Raw genomic sequence first — 15,065 nt, 5'->3', positions numbered from 1 at the left:
AGCTGCTTAGGCTGTCGAGGAGAATTGGTTGTTGAAGACAATGGGCCTTACATGCATGGTTGAAGTTAAGCATGTGTTCAAGAGCTTTGCTGAATAGGGAAGGATTGCTAAATTGAAGCATCCCATTGCTCGTATAATGGTGTAAATCAAGAGCAACTTCAGTGAAATTGTTCTGATGTAAAACGTGCTCAGAATAAGGCATGTGGTGGGTATTTGAATATGATCCAGAAGAGGAAAACATACACCTCGCTTGTAGCTGGTAGACCTAAAGATTTTGCGAGTCCACCGTAATAAAATATCACTAATATAATGCAGGCGCACTTATCCTCCAGCTACATTTACCTTAACTGTCATCTCAGTCAGGAAGATTACTGTAAAGATGTAGTTGGAGAGCGTTAGGAAAATCCGTTCCTATAAAAAAGAAAATGAGAGACAATGTTTTATAGCTTGCTCTCTGCAGCTGTACATCTCCCTGTGCATATTTGGGCAGTTGCTAACTGTTCTCCAGCTTCTGTGCTGAAACAAGTCTCAGCCTGTTTGCTCGCAAAGAGGGGAAAATCCAAATATTTAGACAATAAAGCTCCGCGCGGTTCAGCACGGCCAGTGCCCGGGTCTGTGTCAGCACCATGGACAGGGGCAGCCGCCGGCACCTGCCCCCAAACGCCCCCATTTGCCCCCAAATCCCCCCCGGCAGGAACAGGGACATCTCCCCCCTTGGAGCAGGCTTGCAACCCTCTACCTGCCCCTCGTCTGCGGACGTCACCGCACAGTGCAAATATCACTGAGCTCCCAATTCTCCTAGAACCTAAGTCAATATTAGAGTGGCTGCGCTGCAAGGCTAGCAGGACCCGCGGGACGTCGAAGCGCAGCCGGCATGAGTTGTCACAGCTCCGCCGAAGCCAGCAGAGCTCTGGGGGTTTACGCCAGCTGAGACCTGCCCCCAAAAGGTTGATTCACTTGCCCAAAGCCACAGGCTAGACCTGGGCATGAAGCCCAATAGCCCCATCTCCCAGTCCCCTGCGCTATCCACCAGACCATGCAGTCCTCACTGCCACCGCTCTGCAATAGCTGCTAGTGATTACAGATGAGACCATGGACTGGTTCCCTATCTGTAGTTAGCAGAAACCTTTCTTTTTAATGATGATCATTAAATAAATTACACTTTTCCCTAATCCCTGAACAATCTCTGATTGCCTGTACTGAGAAATGGACAGCAGAAGGTGGAAGCTGGAGGAAAGATGATGCGTATGCATGTATGCATGTGCGCATACAATTGAACCAGCCCCAGTTCTGCTAATAACAATTTTGGATTTATTTCTGCCTCTCCCTACAGAGCAGTCCTGTAAGAGATGGCAGATCTCTCGCTCAAAATGAGATGCAATTTAAACAAGACAAAACACCTTGGCAACTCTCTCGCTTGCCAGATCATGATTTACTGAAAGTGACTCAGGAACCACAGAATAGCTTGTTTCCATACTGGGTCCATAATTAATTAGGTCCTAGACCTGCACTGTGATTGCCTGAGCTGTGATAGGAAACATCTCTGGCCGTTAGCTGACTGCCACACAAAAGACTGCTGTAGAGGGGTAGGCAGTATGCAGGAGAAAGAGAGTAGGGACCTGCTTGTGGAGCCGGAGATAAAACAGCAATAGCATGGCGGAGAGACTGAGGGTATTACATTCCTCTCTGACAAGCGTGTGGCTATTTTGAAGGATAATCTCCCCGGCCCATGTTGCGCACTCTGCGATGGGGGAGCGTGTGTTGGCTAGCAACAGCATCCCCTGTTCCGATAAGCCAGCTGAAACTGGGACAGGGAAAGAGAACTCGCTTGAAGCAGCTAGAAAATCCACAGCTTGGGGAAGCAAAGTACAATTATTTTAAACAACTCAAGCTAAACTAACTCTCTCGGTTTCCAGATGAGAGCTCCATCAGCGTAGGCACAGCCTGCGCACTCCTCCTGGCTTCCCTGCTCCCTGCCCCACCGCTCAGCATCCCCCTTCTCCTCCCTGCTGCTCCCAGACCATGGTCCAGCTCAGCTCCAGCCCTGGATGACCCATTTTGCTTCCCTTGGTTATAACCTGATGCTGATGAACATCACACCAGTCCCTGTCCCCGTCTCCTTTCCTCTCTGTGCTCTTCCAATGCCCAGGGACACCACAGCACATCCTCCTCCTCCCATATACGAAGCACTGGTTTTTCATGCTACAGCTCTTTGCTGTGGACTCCTCTGACTCATGCACGTCACCCCATTCCCTTCATCTCTGTGTAACTACTGTTCCTTTTGGAGCCAGCCTTGGTGAATGGTGACTCTCAGAGGAAATAGCAAGGGACTCCAAAGAAGCACTTGGGATTTCAAGGGACATTCTCAGGGTGCCCCATTTGGGGAGCAGCAGGGTGATTTCCACCTGCTAGATCAGCTGGCAGGGAGTCCTGCTCTCTTCTTGCAGCTGCGAGTTGGTGCATCATGACTGCATGATAACCAAAAGATAAAAGATGGATTTAGGGGAGGGACCGCTGGGCAAACTATTACAGTAAGGAGGACTACTAGGGAAAGCTTAAAATAGACACAGAGCAGCCAAGACTCCAGTTTTAAGGTCTTACATTGAAGATCCACAAAAATGAACAGCCTGACACGCCTACATCAACAAAACAGGATTCTATGCGATTGCGATATGAGCAGTCTTTTGCAATACATCAGCAAGAGCCCAGCGTATCTCTCAGCCACAATCTATGCTAAAATAAAAGAGCAATAGGATGATTCTGCCCCTCTGATTGATGGATGTTGGTGCTGTGACGGTCTGGTTTGAGAAATCCTTACGTAGTCTATTAAAACAAAATGGTTCAGGGAAATGGCATTACTGTGCGTGTATCAATTCAGTTTTTCTTGTGTCACAACAAAGCTGATACACAAAGGGAAGAGAAGAGTATGAAATGAACAGTTTCCCCCATTCCCTTCGCACCACACATACGTGCCCGTGAAGAACAGATGGAAGAAACGAACATTGGGTTGAGAGAGGAGAAGTGTTTGAAGGTTTATCAGAGAAGGAAACTGAGACAGATGTCATGCTTATGTCATGTGTTAAAACCTTGATTGTACTTGCAGAAATGGGATATTCAATACATTGCAGGCCATGAGCTCTGCTTTTGTATTTTGAAAGGACGCTGGGTAGGGACCAGGAGAGTTGCTGTACCTAATTCAAAGGATACGCAGGGTGTGTTGGCAGCTTCCCATTTAAAAAAGAGAAAGAAATTGAGACCAAGTGCACAGCAGTGGGGTCCAAGCCACGGGTGTTGGCTCCACGAGGAGCACAGGAAAACGTTAACCTTGGAAACTCACAGCACTGTGAGGCTCGATTTTGGGTCGTTCCATGGCAATGGTAATGCAGTTCAGGAAAATGATCACCAAGACAATATGATCAAACATCTTGTGCGTGATGATTTTATTGCACATCAGACGGAATCTGCCGAAAGAGAAGGAAAAAAAAAAAAAAAAGAGGAGACACAGACTAGCTATTAATGCTCGACTGGTTGGGGAGAAACGCAGCGGCTCGACACATGGCAGGGGAATCGAGAGCTCCGTTTGCAAAGCAGATGAGCTGCAATCTCCCAATCCCCTCCCTGGCAGAGCCGCACGCTGCAGGCAGATCGGGGTATGAATAGAAAAGAATCCGAGCTACAGAATTGGGCCACAAATTTCAAGCCCTGGTAACGTTCATAGGGGCCTTTGGGTCACCTGAAACAGAGCAGCTGCTTCCCCAACTCGGACATGGGGCCAGGTTTGGATCTGACCCCCTGCCTGGTCCGTACTGCTCAGGTTTAGCTTAAATAAAGGAAGAAATACTCCCAGCAACCCCGTAAGGGTTGAGCGCACATGGAACAAAGGGACAGAAGCTATTTATTGTGACAGATGGCTGTACACTGACCCAGGATTTATAATACCGTATTACATTTCCTAAAGTCTGTTTCTGAAAATCTCTCTAATCTTTGTATGAATGAACTCGAATGCTGTCCAGGGCCCACCAGCTCAAACACAGGAAACCCTCGTGAAGCGTGGGTTAATGTCCAGAGGAACAGGTAGGAGATCACAGAGCCCAGGTGGCTCAGGCATGGCTGAGCTTTGGGAAGGGCAGAGCTGGGGCCCTGCAGGTGAGGAGAGGGTGTTTTCTGGGGGTTGTTGGGAGAGGGAGGAGGGGAAGGGGGAGGACAGAGAAGTCCAGGTCGAGAGGCAGGTTTAGGAGGTCAGGGAGTGCCCTTTGCTGTCTTGTAAGTGTGCACTGGGGGCAAATTCAGATTTCTCTGCTTAATGCAGCACCTTTCCCCCTGCTTCATACTACCCATGCTCCGACGAGTGAAAAACTTGCAGAGCACTGGCATCACTGACAAAGTAAACAATGAACTCGATAAAGCTGTAGCCATGCCCTGGGCTATGGGTCTCTACTGGACGCTCCTACGCCAGGGCCATGCCCGCCCTGGAGCGGCTCTGCAGCCGGTGGCCATTTGCTGCATAACCCTGACGTAGTGCTGGAGCAAGGACTGTAAGTTTTGTGGACTGACACAGAGACCCCCATCTGGGACAGATGGGCAGATGAAGCCATCGTAACGAGGGCATCCATCCCCAGCACGCTGCTGCTGCTCGAGCACAGGTGCCTTACCTTGAGTGAGGGGCAAAGATGTAGATGGACCAGGAGTCTCTCTCTTTGCAGCAGGTGGGGAGACGTGCCCGTACCCACGCCTTCATGCGGTCCCTTTTGCTCTAGGAGGAAAATGTACAGCAGACCGGGAGGAAAACACAGAGAGAATTGTTAAAACAGTAAAAATCCCCAAAACTTCCAAGCAAAAGACTCGGGGCAATTTTTCACTGAACACATATCTCCAAGAACTCAGTAAAGCTGAGTTTAAATGGTCTCTCCAAAAAAGACCCCGCTGGGTAGGGTAAGGAGCTCTGGCAGCCGGGCGAGTGCTGTGCTGGCCCTGCAACCTCGCAGGCTTTGGTCTTGCTTCTTCCTCTGCACGGTAACTGCATCTGATGCACAGTTAGCCAAGAGGACAAACAAGGTAAATAAAACCCTTGCCGAGAGGACTGATAACCCACTCCGATCAGCCTCAGTCCCTTCAGATACTCATCAGATGCTTGCCTGAATCTTCTAAGGTCTTTTGGGTATTTTTGTTGGGGTTTTGTTGTTTGGGGTGTTTTTAAGAATATATAATGCATATGTCAGAGGTTATAAAGAGAGCAGAGGGGGGGATTCCTGCTGTTTGCTGGGCCAAGCCCTATGCCTGTGCACCACTGGAAAGCTGAAGAAATCATTTGGGACCTGAGTTTTGGTCCAGGAATGCAATGGCGAGCATCTGCCTCTCATTCAGCATGAACAGATTAGATGGGAGATTATAAAGCCAGAAGGTAACATCATGGCCAGCCTGACCTTCTCCATGAACATGGGCCACCCGACTCCCACAAATTAATTCCTACTTGAAACCACAGCGCATCCTCAGCCATGCATACTTACGTTTCAGACCATCTGCAAGGTCGTTTAAGGCCAGGATGGCAGATTGTAAAAGCCTTGGCCAACAGGCCAACTAAAAACATGAAAAATTGGATGCAGAGGGGAAGCCTCATCCCAGCTGCAACAGCCTCTGGATTAGGTCTTGTCGCCTTCTCATCCATAGGTCTCCGAGAGGAGGTCAGGATCTTTAATCCAATTGACACTGCAGTGCTAGCATCTTGTGCACAGACAACCAGCAGAAGCCAGGCAAACATCTCAGCCAGCATGCCAGGGCTTTCGCAGCCCTTCCCAATCGAAGCACCAGAAGATAAATCCACAGACTGGTGTGTGCAATGTCACCACGGTGCTTCGCATTTACAGATAAATAAAAAAGAATCCTTGCTCTTTCATTGCCCTTATTTCTCTGCTACCACCGGGGCTTGGATGGGAACGCACGTGGGAACGTGGCTGCACGGGCTCTTTGAAGCTTTCTTCTGCAGATGTTCAGAGCCGTGAGCATGCAGAGGGGTGCAAAGCACAGTGCAGGAATCGCCATTCGCACCCCAGGAGCGCCTGGACCCCGGGGCTGAGGCACTTTTATTTATTTCGCCCTAGAAACGGGGAGGGGGGATTCGTTTGGAGCCAAACTGTTAGCAACTGGAGGTACTCTGGACTGTAAAAATGGGATTTGTTAGGGTAATTGAGTGGAATGGAGGAAGCGCTTTCTGTTCCTATACGCACTCAGCCAGGGGTCTCATTAGCGATGGGTAATAGCTAGTGTAGTGTCGGTTTTAATGAAAGCACTTGGTGACAACCTGAACCCTTCAGAAAATTAAAACCACCTTGTGAAAATAACAAGAAAAGTTTGAATAACAAAAAAAAGCTAGATCTTTTTACCCCTCTCCCTTCAGCCAGCCATCCTTCCCTCCCCTTCTACGCAAACACAGACCACGCCATGGCATACCAGTAGGTTTTGGCCACGTCTTGGCTGTTTTCACACCCCTTTTCCAACTCCAGACAAGGAGTCAGAACTGCTCCCTTCTCTCTAAACTGTATTTAATAGAGCATGCATCCTTGGAGTTGTGCTATCCCTTCGAGCAGCCTAGTTAGTTTAATTATCCATAGATTTAACAAAGGTAAATAAATGGATAAAAATCAGGTGTCTGCTCAAAGTTGCGGCGAGAACAGCGATTGGTACTCCAGCCTCTGGACATGGAGTAATCGCTGCAACTCAGTCCAGTTCATTTTGCAAGCTGGAAGGTTTCCAGAAGTATCTATTATTCAAAGCAGTTCTGGTATTTATCATGGGGATTTGTAGTGAATGGTAATGCGTCAGCAGCACAGAATGCTTCTTTATATTCCTTTTGTCCAATTTTAATGCCAAAGATATTTTGGGGTTTGGCTAATTGTTGCAGCTTGCAGTTCATGGGCTAAATCAGATAACAAAGGCAAAAAGTGATCTTCCATCATGTCTCTCTATTCAGCGTATTAGAGTAAGGGCGAGCACCAGGGCTCGGCCGGGCCCGGCTCAGGCAGGGCTGCAGCCTGGCTGCTCCGTTCGGGGCCAAGTACATCCGCAGAAATCTAAAGTCAAAGAAATTACTCCAGATATCCACCAGTGGAACAGTGCAGTTCAGTTAATTTGAGCCAAATGCAAGATATTTGTGAAATAAACCCCAAGCATTTCCAGCCTAAGTCCCATCAAATGCTTTCTCTGCGAGGTCCAGACACGCATCAAGTGCTTACAATCAGGCTGATTGCTGCTTAAGCCTGCATTATGTTCAAAGCGATATATCAATTATGTGGTTTAAATCATATCTATTTGTTCATCAAACACACCTGGACAGGATGAATAAAGATGCGGGGGGGGGGGGGGGGGGGGGGGGGGGGAGAAGAAAACTACTCTTTAATTCAGTTGCCAGTGACTTAGACAAAATCTCCCTGGCTAAGACCACCCAAACTCCCCCCACCGGGACGCAGGCAGGGGCCAGGACGCGGTGTGATGCCGCTCACTAAGAGGCAGCGGTGCTGCCTTCACCCAGCAGTGTGCTAACGGGGCCCTCCGATCCCATAGCTGCTGATAAATAGCTGCTTTTATTTTTTTTTAGGACTTTCAGATATTAATGTAGTTCTCAGGGCAGGATGAGTGGCAGTTGGCTTTAAAAGATGACTGATCCACTCCTTGGAGTCGGGGCGAGGCTTAGATTTATAAAAGCTTTATTATAAGGATGGGGGGGAACAGCTGAAAAACGCTCTACGAGAGGCAACAGACCTCCAAGCAAGCTGGAAACGGCACGGAGCTGCTCAGGACCTGATTATTTAATTTAAATATGCAGCAGGGGCAGGCTGAGAGGGTTCGGGGAGCAGCTGGACCGCACGCCACAGCAAAAAAGTGCAATAGGCAACGGGGAAAGGAGCTGCAATTGCAACGTGCAACACGGATTTTGGGAGGAGGGGACACATTTGGTTGCAGATTTGATATTTCCCTCACTTTCTGCTCTGAGCACCCAGCAATTTGGGTGAAAAGCGTCCAAAAGCATCCAAAATCCAGCAGATGTGAACAACAAAGACCTCGCAGCAGATCCCTGATCTCGGTCACAGCCACATGAACCCAACCAGGCAGCAGATCGCTCTCTCCGTGAAGCTCCTCCTTGTCTGCATTCATGCAACGAAGAACAGATTTCAGCCCCCTGATTTTATACTTCTGGGGAGAAGAGCTATCAGAGGCCTGATTCTGGCCCCTTGGAGGGATGTAAATTCAGAATAAACTCATTGAAGGCAGTGGAGCGGCACTAATATAATGGGAGCCTGGGAGATCCAAACGAAGCCTTTGCACTTCCTTTTATTTCTGCACAGAGGCAATCAAAACCAGCCAGCAAGGAGAGATGTAAGGCTTTGTTGCAGAAGGGCATATTTAGGATTACTTTGATCTGAATAACAGTTGAGTTCTTTTCTTCTTTTGTTGGTGGGGGAGTTTTGAATTTATTTTTTTTTTTTCATTTAAAAAATAATTACTTTTTTTCTGACTTTGTCAAGGCTAATTTTGGGGCAAAGCATCCCCCCCAAACTCAGGAGGGAATCGCAAAGGGAAGCTCCGCAACCTGGGGGCTCATTTCGCTAATCTAAGCAATATTTTCCTATCCGTCTGGTTTAGTGATTTGCAGCACAGACGTATTTCGGAGCATGGGGAAAGGCACCGGCCAGCTGCGGATGTCCCAGTTGTGGCTATACCATGGGCTGGGGTACAAATTTACCCTATTTTGCCTATCCTTTCCCTAGGCATTTGCTTCTGACCACTCCAGGGAAGAGGACTGAGGAACCTTTGGTCTAACCCTACGTGGCCGGACCTCGGCACACAGAAGAGGAAGTTTGATTTATGCTAAAAGCGGCTGCCGTAATAAAGATTAAAAACATGCATCTTATTCAACAGCCTATCGTCAGCGCTGGCTGGGGCTGCGGGGCTGGGTGGGACGGAAGAGGATGGACGTGTCCCATCACACGATGTCCAGCGCAAGGGGAGCTGCTGGCTTCTGATCTTGTGGGGGGAAAGGAAAGGACCTGCGGAATGTTCGGACCAGGTGAGCTGGAAAAAGCAGCAGATGTTGGAGCATGAAAAAAAATCCCTAGCTAGCAATAAAGAGCATGGTCTCTTGATCACTTTTAATAGTGCTTTTTCCAAAAATAATTACTGCTCCTTTTCTTTAAAATTCAATTTATTTTATGGAGGTTAAAAACCAGGTTAAGACAATCAGTAAAAATCCCAGGCTGAGGATCCATGCTGGAGATGTAATGGGATAATGGCTTTTTTTAAAGGCGATTCACGGCTGAGTGACTCCATTCTGCCAGCACTAACTCTCTTTCTCCTCCTGTTCCTTCTCTGGACTCACCGCTGCCTTTTGCATCCCTTCACATGCTCCAAATTCCATTTTCATTCAACAAACTCAATGAAATACAGTAAAATCATGCCCACAAGCTGCAGCTTTCATGTTCTCAGTACTGCTCCGATTACCATCACGTGCCTCTACTCAAAACCTATCTGCTTCACCAACAGAAACAGTTACCCCCTGGGGATGACACACCAGACCATCACATTTTTAAGCCTGAGAACAAGGTAAAGTGAAACAAAGACGTAACCTCGGAAGAACAGAAAACCCCCCAAAACCCCCCAAAACCGTCCTGGGAACATCCCGACAGGACAGTCCCTGCAGGCACCCTGCCGCCAGCTCAAGCCCCTCTCTGCCAGCCATGCAAAAAACCTCGGAAAAGCAGCCAAATTCCTTTTATTCCCTTAAGATACAAACATCCATGTGGAAAAAGAGCCCGGGACCCTCATCCCTTCCCTGCGCTTGCAGCCCTTTTAAGCGAACACTTCCTACATGGCACTGTTCAGGCCCAGGAGAGAGACACACTTATTGGGCTAATGTCTCTTCATATTGAAATTAATGCTAAGCCTTTGAAATTACCACCCTCTCTACAGGACTAACGCTGCCATGGGAATGGGGGACCAAACCCCACCCTTTCCCTGCCTGTTGATGTCAACAGAAATTGTCTGCTGCTGTGCGTGGGGGCAGAAAGCTGAATAATGGTTGAAGAGTGGGGAAGTTACTTTTTTTTTTTTTAAAAAAAAAAAAAAAAAGGTAAAACCAGAGGAGCATATATTTCCAAGAGAGAGCCTTCGCTCTGCACCTTTTAGTGGAACCTGGGGGGTTTTGCCCTGATCTCTCCATCATGAACCATCTGATACTGCACTGAAATACTTAATATGATGCCAACCCCATTTACGGTGGCATCCACAGCCCAGAGACCTTCTGGTGCTCTTCTGGCGAGACCCAGCCCCTGCAGCAGGCCATTGCTTCACACTCACCCGTGGCTCCTGAGAGAGGTACATGCATCACTTTGACAAGGAAAAAAGCCCAAAATGAGGGTTTGGCATTTCCTTACCATGTTACCTTCATCATCGCAGTCATCGCAGTCCTGTCGGGGGTCATCCAGGTGGAGCTGGTGCAGCAGCAGACCCGGAGAGGTCTTCCCGTTGCAGTCCTGGTGCTCAGAGGCAGAGGTCCGGCTGCTATGCATGCTGCTGGTCCGGTACAGAGAAGGCACCTGCAAGGTATCCTGGAGGTCGAAGGAGCCTTTTGTTTCCAGTGACTCCATGCGATGAGGCAAAGAGCCGTTGAAGCTGCCAGCCCGGCTGGAGCGCTCCTCATCCGAGCTCTCCCCTTCCTCCGAGCTCTCCTTCCCCTCTCCGGAGAGGAGGGATCGGCGCTCGCTGCTCTGACCCCGACGCTTGAGGCTGGGGGCCCGGCCAATGCTGTTCCAGCTGGAGCGGCGGCTGTTCCAGCTGCTGCTGGCGCTCCAGGGGCTGTGCGGGGAGCTGCGGGTGCTGGGCTGAGGGAAGGACAGGGAGAGCATCAGCCCCATGCCACCCGCCCCACGCCGGGCTGCTGCTGCACCAGCTGGGGCGGATGGATGGACGGACAGCCCCACAAGCCCAACGGACAGCCGCTGAGCATCGGCAGGAGGAGGTGACGTAAGTACCGGGGACTTGAGCTCGTAGGCAGCGGGGTCCATGGAGACGCCGCTGGCCCGGCGGGACTCGTAGCCCTGCGCTGCGTCTCCAAACACGGCACTCTTGGGCATGGGCATCGGCGTGGCAGCGGTGTGTATGATGAGCGGTGGGGTCAGGCTCTTCTTCAGCTCCGGGTGGTCACTCAGGGCCATCACTGGAAGACACAAGTGGGTTTTAGGTGTCACACCTCAGGGTGTGACAACCTGCTCCCGGGCAGGCAAAGCAGCTGCGCAGGGACGGCTCTCCTCCACGCATCAGGAGGATGGGGGCCAAAAAGCCCTTCTGGAAAGCTGAGCGCCCATCCTTCAGCCTAGCAGGGGGATGTAAATCAGGAATGGGACCAGGTGCTAACGGGAGAGGAGAGCAGATGCAGACTGTCATTTGCTGCCCCTCAACCCTCCAACCAACACCCACCAGCTCCAACCCTGGGAACCTCCTGCCCATGCCGAGCTCCCTCTGTCCTCCTTCCCTGCGGCTCCTCCACTTGTGCACCTGCAGAGCGACCCTGAAAGCCCAAACCTGGGGCTCAGCGGGGAGATTATGGCCCAAATGACATCATGTCTCTGTCTGCATCCCACGATCCAACCCCACGCCACAAGCCTGCTTGCCTTGGTCAAGCGTGCCACAACTTAGGCTGTGCTGCTCTCTCTAGGAGAGCTCTTCCCTTCAGGACGCATTGTTTTCACAAAAAAGCAAGGTTGCTGAGGAAAAGCCCATCCTCCCGGGGTTGTTACTCACAGGCTGGATTCGACAAGTTTTTCTTAAGTCCTCCCTCCTCTTCCAGGCTGCGGGGGAAGAGATCCCCCTCGGAATCAGACTTGGAAGCATCACCCTGGAGCAAAACAGAGGGTTTCAGCAAGGAGGGCAAAGGGCCGCAGTGCACGGACACCCCTCTGAAAAAACGGATTCCCGTCTCCAACACCACACCTATGGATCCACTGAATTTCGTACCACGATGCAACATCACCTTTCACAAAATGACGCATGCACATATTTATACCACAGACTAATTAACCTCCTACCAGGAACACAGACTGCCTCTGGCTCCAAACGTGGTCCCAGAAAGGGATCAGAAAAAAACCAAACCATTGCTTAATTTTTGCTGCTGGAATTGCATACTGGGCAGATATTAGGGAAGGACAGATATCTGATAAGCAATTTTGGGACAAAAATTGACCCTACTCATCTCTCAATTTATGCACTATGGCTTAAAACTCCCTGTGTGTGGCTCTTTCTAGCGATGCTTCGATGAAGCAATCCGGGATTCAGAAGGGGCACAAGGGACCCTGGCTTTCCAACACGGCCAGTGGGCACATGCCGATGGACGCCCCGCCGGCGCAGAGAGGATCAGGCGGCAGAACCTGGTAACGACTGCCCTGGGTGGCTGTTCCCCTCCCAGCTGCGACACACAACAGAAGCAGACGTTTTGGGGATTTACGCCGTATCATTTTGGGGATTTAAATTCCGCTGTATCATTTCGAACGCCAGGGGTTGAGCGAGAGCTGCCCGCTTTGACATAGGCCCATCCTTGGGAGGAAAGAGAAGAGGTTTACCATTGCTCGCAGCGCGGTGCCCAGGCTTTCGCTCAGTCACGTGGCACAGACCTGATTAGGGACGTCCCTGCGCACCCCACTGATTCTGTCCATTGGCACTGCAGAAAGGCGCTTAGGGTGTGGTATAGTCAGGATACACCCGACAGGCAATGGTGCTCGCCAGAATGATGCCCATCCAAAAGAGGAGGATTCACGGCTGAAACCACTGCTCTGGCAAAGGGCACCAAGCCCCATCACGATGTACATTGGGAGGGAGGAGAGGTTGGAAGGGAGGGAGGATGCCGGGATGAAAGAAGCCAAGCAGACCCTCACTTCAGCTAGGAGAGACCAGAAGCCCCAGAAAACCCCACCAAGGCTAAGCTGCGTCCCCAGGAGCCCTGGCCAGCACTGCGGAGGTTTGGTGCTCGGGTACCTGTTGGTTGTAAAAACCCAGAGGGGCTCCAGCATAGGACGGGAGGAAGAAATGGCATCTGACAAGGTCCAGTGCCCTGCGCCTCTTTGTTAAGCAAAACCCCGGAGGGATGAGCCCTAATACTCCCCCATGGCGTCACTAAACAGTTAAGGGGATTTTTGCCAGGCAGACTGGACACTCTCAGACACATGTTTTTAAGGTAAAAGAGCGTGTGGTGTGAAGTGTTGGCTCAAAACTTCCCCTCCTGAGGATCCAGGACTTCTGTGTTATTCAGGGAAGCTGATCCTGTAGGACGCAGACTGCAAAGGTCAGGAATGCACCTTGCAAGGGGGAGCAGTAAAGTCAGGCTGGCCTGAACTTCGCTAGAGTCAAAACCATGTCTCCATGTGAACGGAGGCTCCAGCTGGCTCCAGGTACACTCCCCACGGAGGCTCCCAGCTCAGCCCATCAGTGGGCCTGCCAGGAATTACTCATTCTCCCTAATGGGTTATAAAAAAAGGAATAAATAATGGGAAGAATTTTATGTGCTTTGTATTCCTGGAGTGCTCTTTAACAGCCCCAAGAAAAGTTTTAGGGTGCACGATAAGATGCGTGCCAAGATGGAAAAGCAGAGCTACATGGGGACTTCCCACCCCCCTCCCCAGCACCAAACCCCACGTCTGGAAGGCAGAAAGCATCCCCTCCGAAACACCACGTGCCAGACTCAGTACAGTGCAGGCAAGCATCTCGCAGCCGGGGCTGCTGCCCGTTACCTGTTCTTGCACTCCCAGTTTGCCTTTCTGGATAGAAAAGGGGTTATGAGAGAACAGGGAGTTAAAATCCTTTTGGGAAACAAGGGTATGTCAAGATGGACCAGACTGTACAACGGCTAAACCAGCCTGTACTGGAGGGGACTGACACACTGGGATACGATGGGAAGGGGCTTTTGTGCTGAAGGAAGAGCCAGACTTCTCAGAAAGGACAGAAAGGGAAGGGAGTGGTGAAGAGAAAGATGAGGTTGGCAGAAGAGTAAGGTTTGGAGCGTGCTGCACTTCGGAGATCCACGGCTTGCTCAGACCTGAATGGGACCATTTCACACCCTGACCCGCGCTGTGACGTGGCATCTCACCTGAGATCCCAGCATCCTGGCCAGCCTTTCCGAGACACACCACAGCTGCCACCATCCTACCCCACCCTGCTGAGCACGGGGCTCCCACACACGTGTCCACAAACAGGCTTGATTCCAGGTCCCTTCACTCCCCAGGCACCCTCCTTCGCCCGCGTGACTGAGGAAGCGCTTGGCAGGCGTGCCCAGCGATCAGCATCACCATCTGCATCCCTGGGGAGGTCCCCGGGATGTGACCACGCTGCGGAGGGGCTGTGACAGCCCCGCGGGGAGCCTTCCCCGGGGCAGGCGTCCAGAAAGGGGTCGGCAAGAGCCAGGGCTGGAGCTGCATCAGCTGCCCCAAAGCACCCACCTTAATTTACCTGGCTCCCCCAGAGAAGGAAGGGACTTAAAAAATCAAGGCTGACTTGACAATGAGGACGACAAAAAAAGAAAGTAAAAAAAACCAAACCAACCCCAAAACACCCAAACAAATCCCAAAAGAATGACAGCTACTACAATGAGGACAGCACCACGGCGTGTGACCAGGCACCACGAGAGAGACAACCACAGCGGGCGGTGGGACGTGCTGTGTACGTACCCCCGACGAGTCGACAGGCAGCTGAATACAGCTTAACTGCCCACTCGCGTCTTCTCGCTTGGAGATCTCCTGAAGGAGAAACGGGGGGAGGGAGGGGGGAGGAAGGGGAAGGGGGGGTTCAATTTTCACAGTTTCAACAGCAGGACTGAGAGGGGAATCAAAAAAACACAGGAGAAAAGGCAGGGAAGGAGAGGGGAAGGGGGAGAAGGGCAGCGTGTGGCCGTGATGGAGAGCTGGGCTGGGGCACCCGCTCCACGCGGCACAGGGAAGGGGTGGAAGACCTCAGATGGAGCGAAGCCCTTCGAAGGGACTGGCCTTACCTTTAAATTAAGTGTTTCGAACAGAGCTTGCTTCAGCTCCTAA

The 15,065-nt window shown here is 50.8% G+C and overlaps 1 protein-coding gene across 1 annotated transcript in view; it reads right to left on the bottom strand.

The window, feature by feature from the left end:
* The window catches only part of CACNA1G (calcium voltage-gated channel subunit alpha1 G), a 101,182-nt gene that overhangs the window by 44,154 nt on the left and 41,963 nt on the right, over positions 1 to 15,065 (bottom strand). Inside the window, exons 13-19 of the mRNA XM_075518657.1 lie at positions 14,703 to 14,771; positions 11,791 to 11,884; positions 11,022 to 11,206; positions 10,425 to 10,871; positions 4,653 to 4,753; positions 3,338 to 3,461; positions 343 to 411 (exon numbers count right to left, since the gene is read on the bottom strand). Of these exons, the coding sequence (XP_075374772.1) occupies positions 343 to 411; positions 3,338 to 3,461; positions 4,653 to 4,753; positions 10,425 to 10,871; positions 11,022 to 11,206; positions 11,791 to 11,884; positions 14,703 to 14,771 (1,089 nt within the window). The remainder of the gene's footprint in view (positions 1 to 342; positions 412 to 3,337; positions 3,462 to 4,652; positions 4,754 to 10,424; positions 10,872 to 11,021; positions 11,207 to 11,790; positions 11,885 to 14,702; positions 14,772 to 15,065) is intronic.

Source organism: Mycteria americana, chromosome 16, assembly GCF_035582795.1.
Source record: "Mycteria americana isolate JAX WOST 10 ecotype Jacksonville Zoo and Gardens chromosome 16, USCA_MyAme_1.0, whole genome shotgun sequence".
In the NCBI taxonomy this organism is placed as follows: Eukaryota; Metazoa; Chordata; class Aves; order Ciconiiformes; family Ciconiidae; genus Mycteria; species Mycteria americana.
Note: the sequence above shows the minus strand (reverse complement) of the source record. Positions and strands in the feature narration are given on the sequence as shown.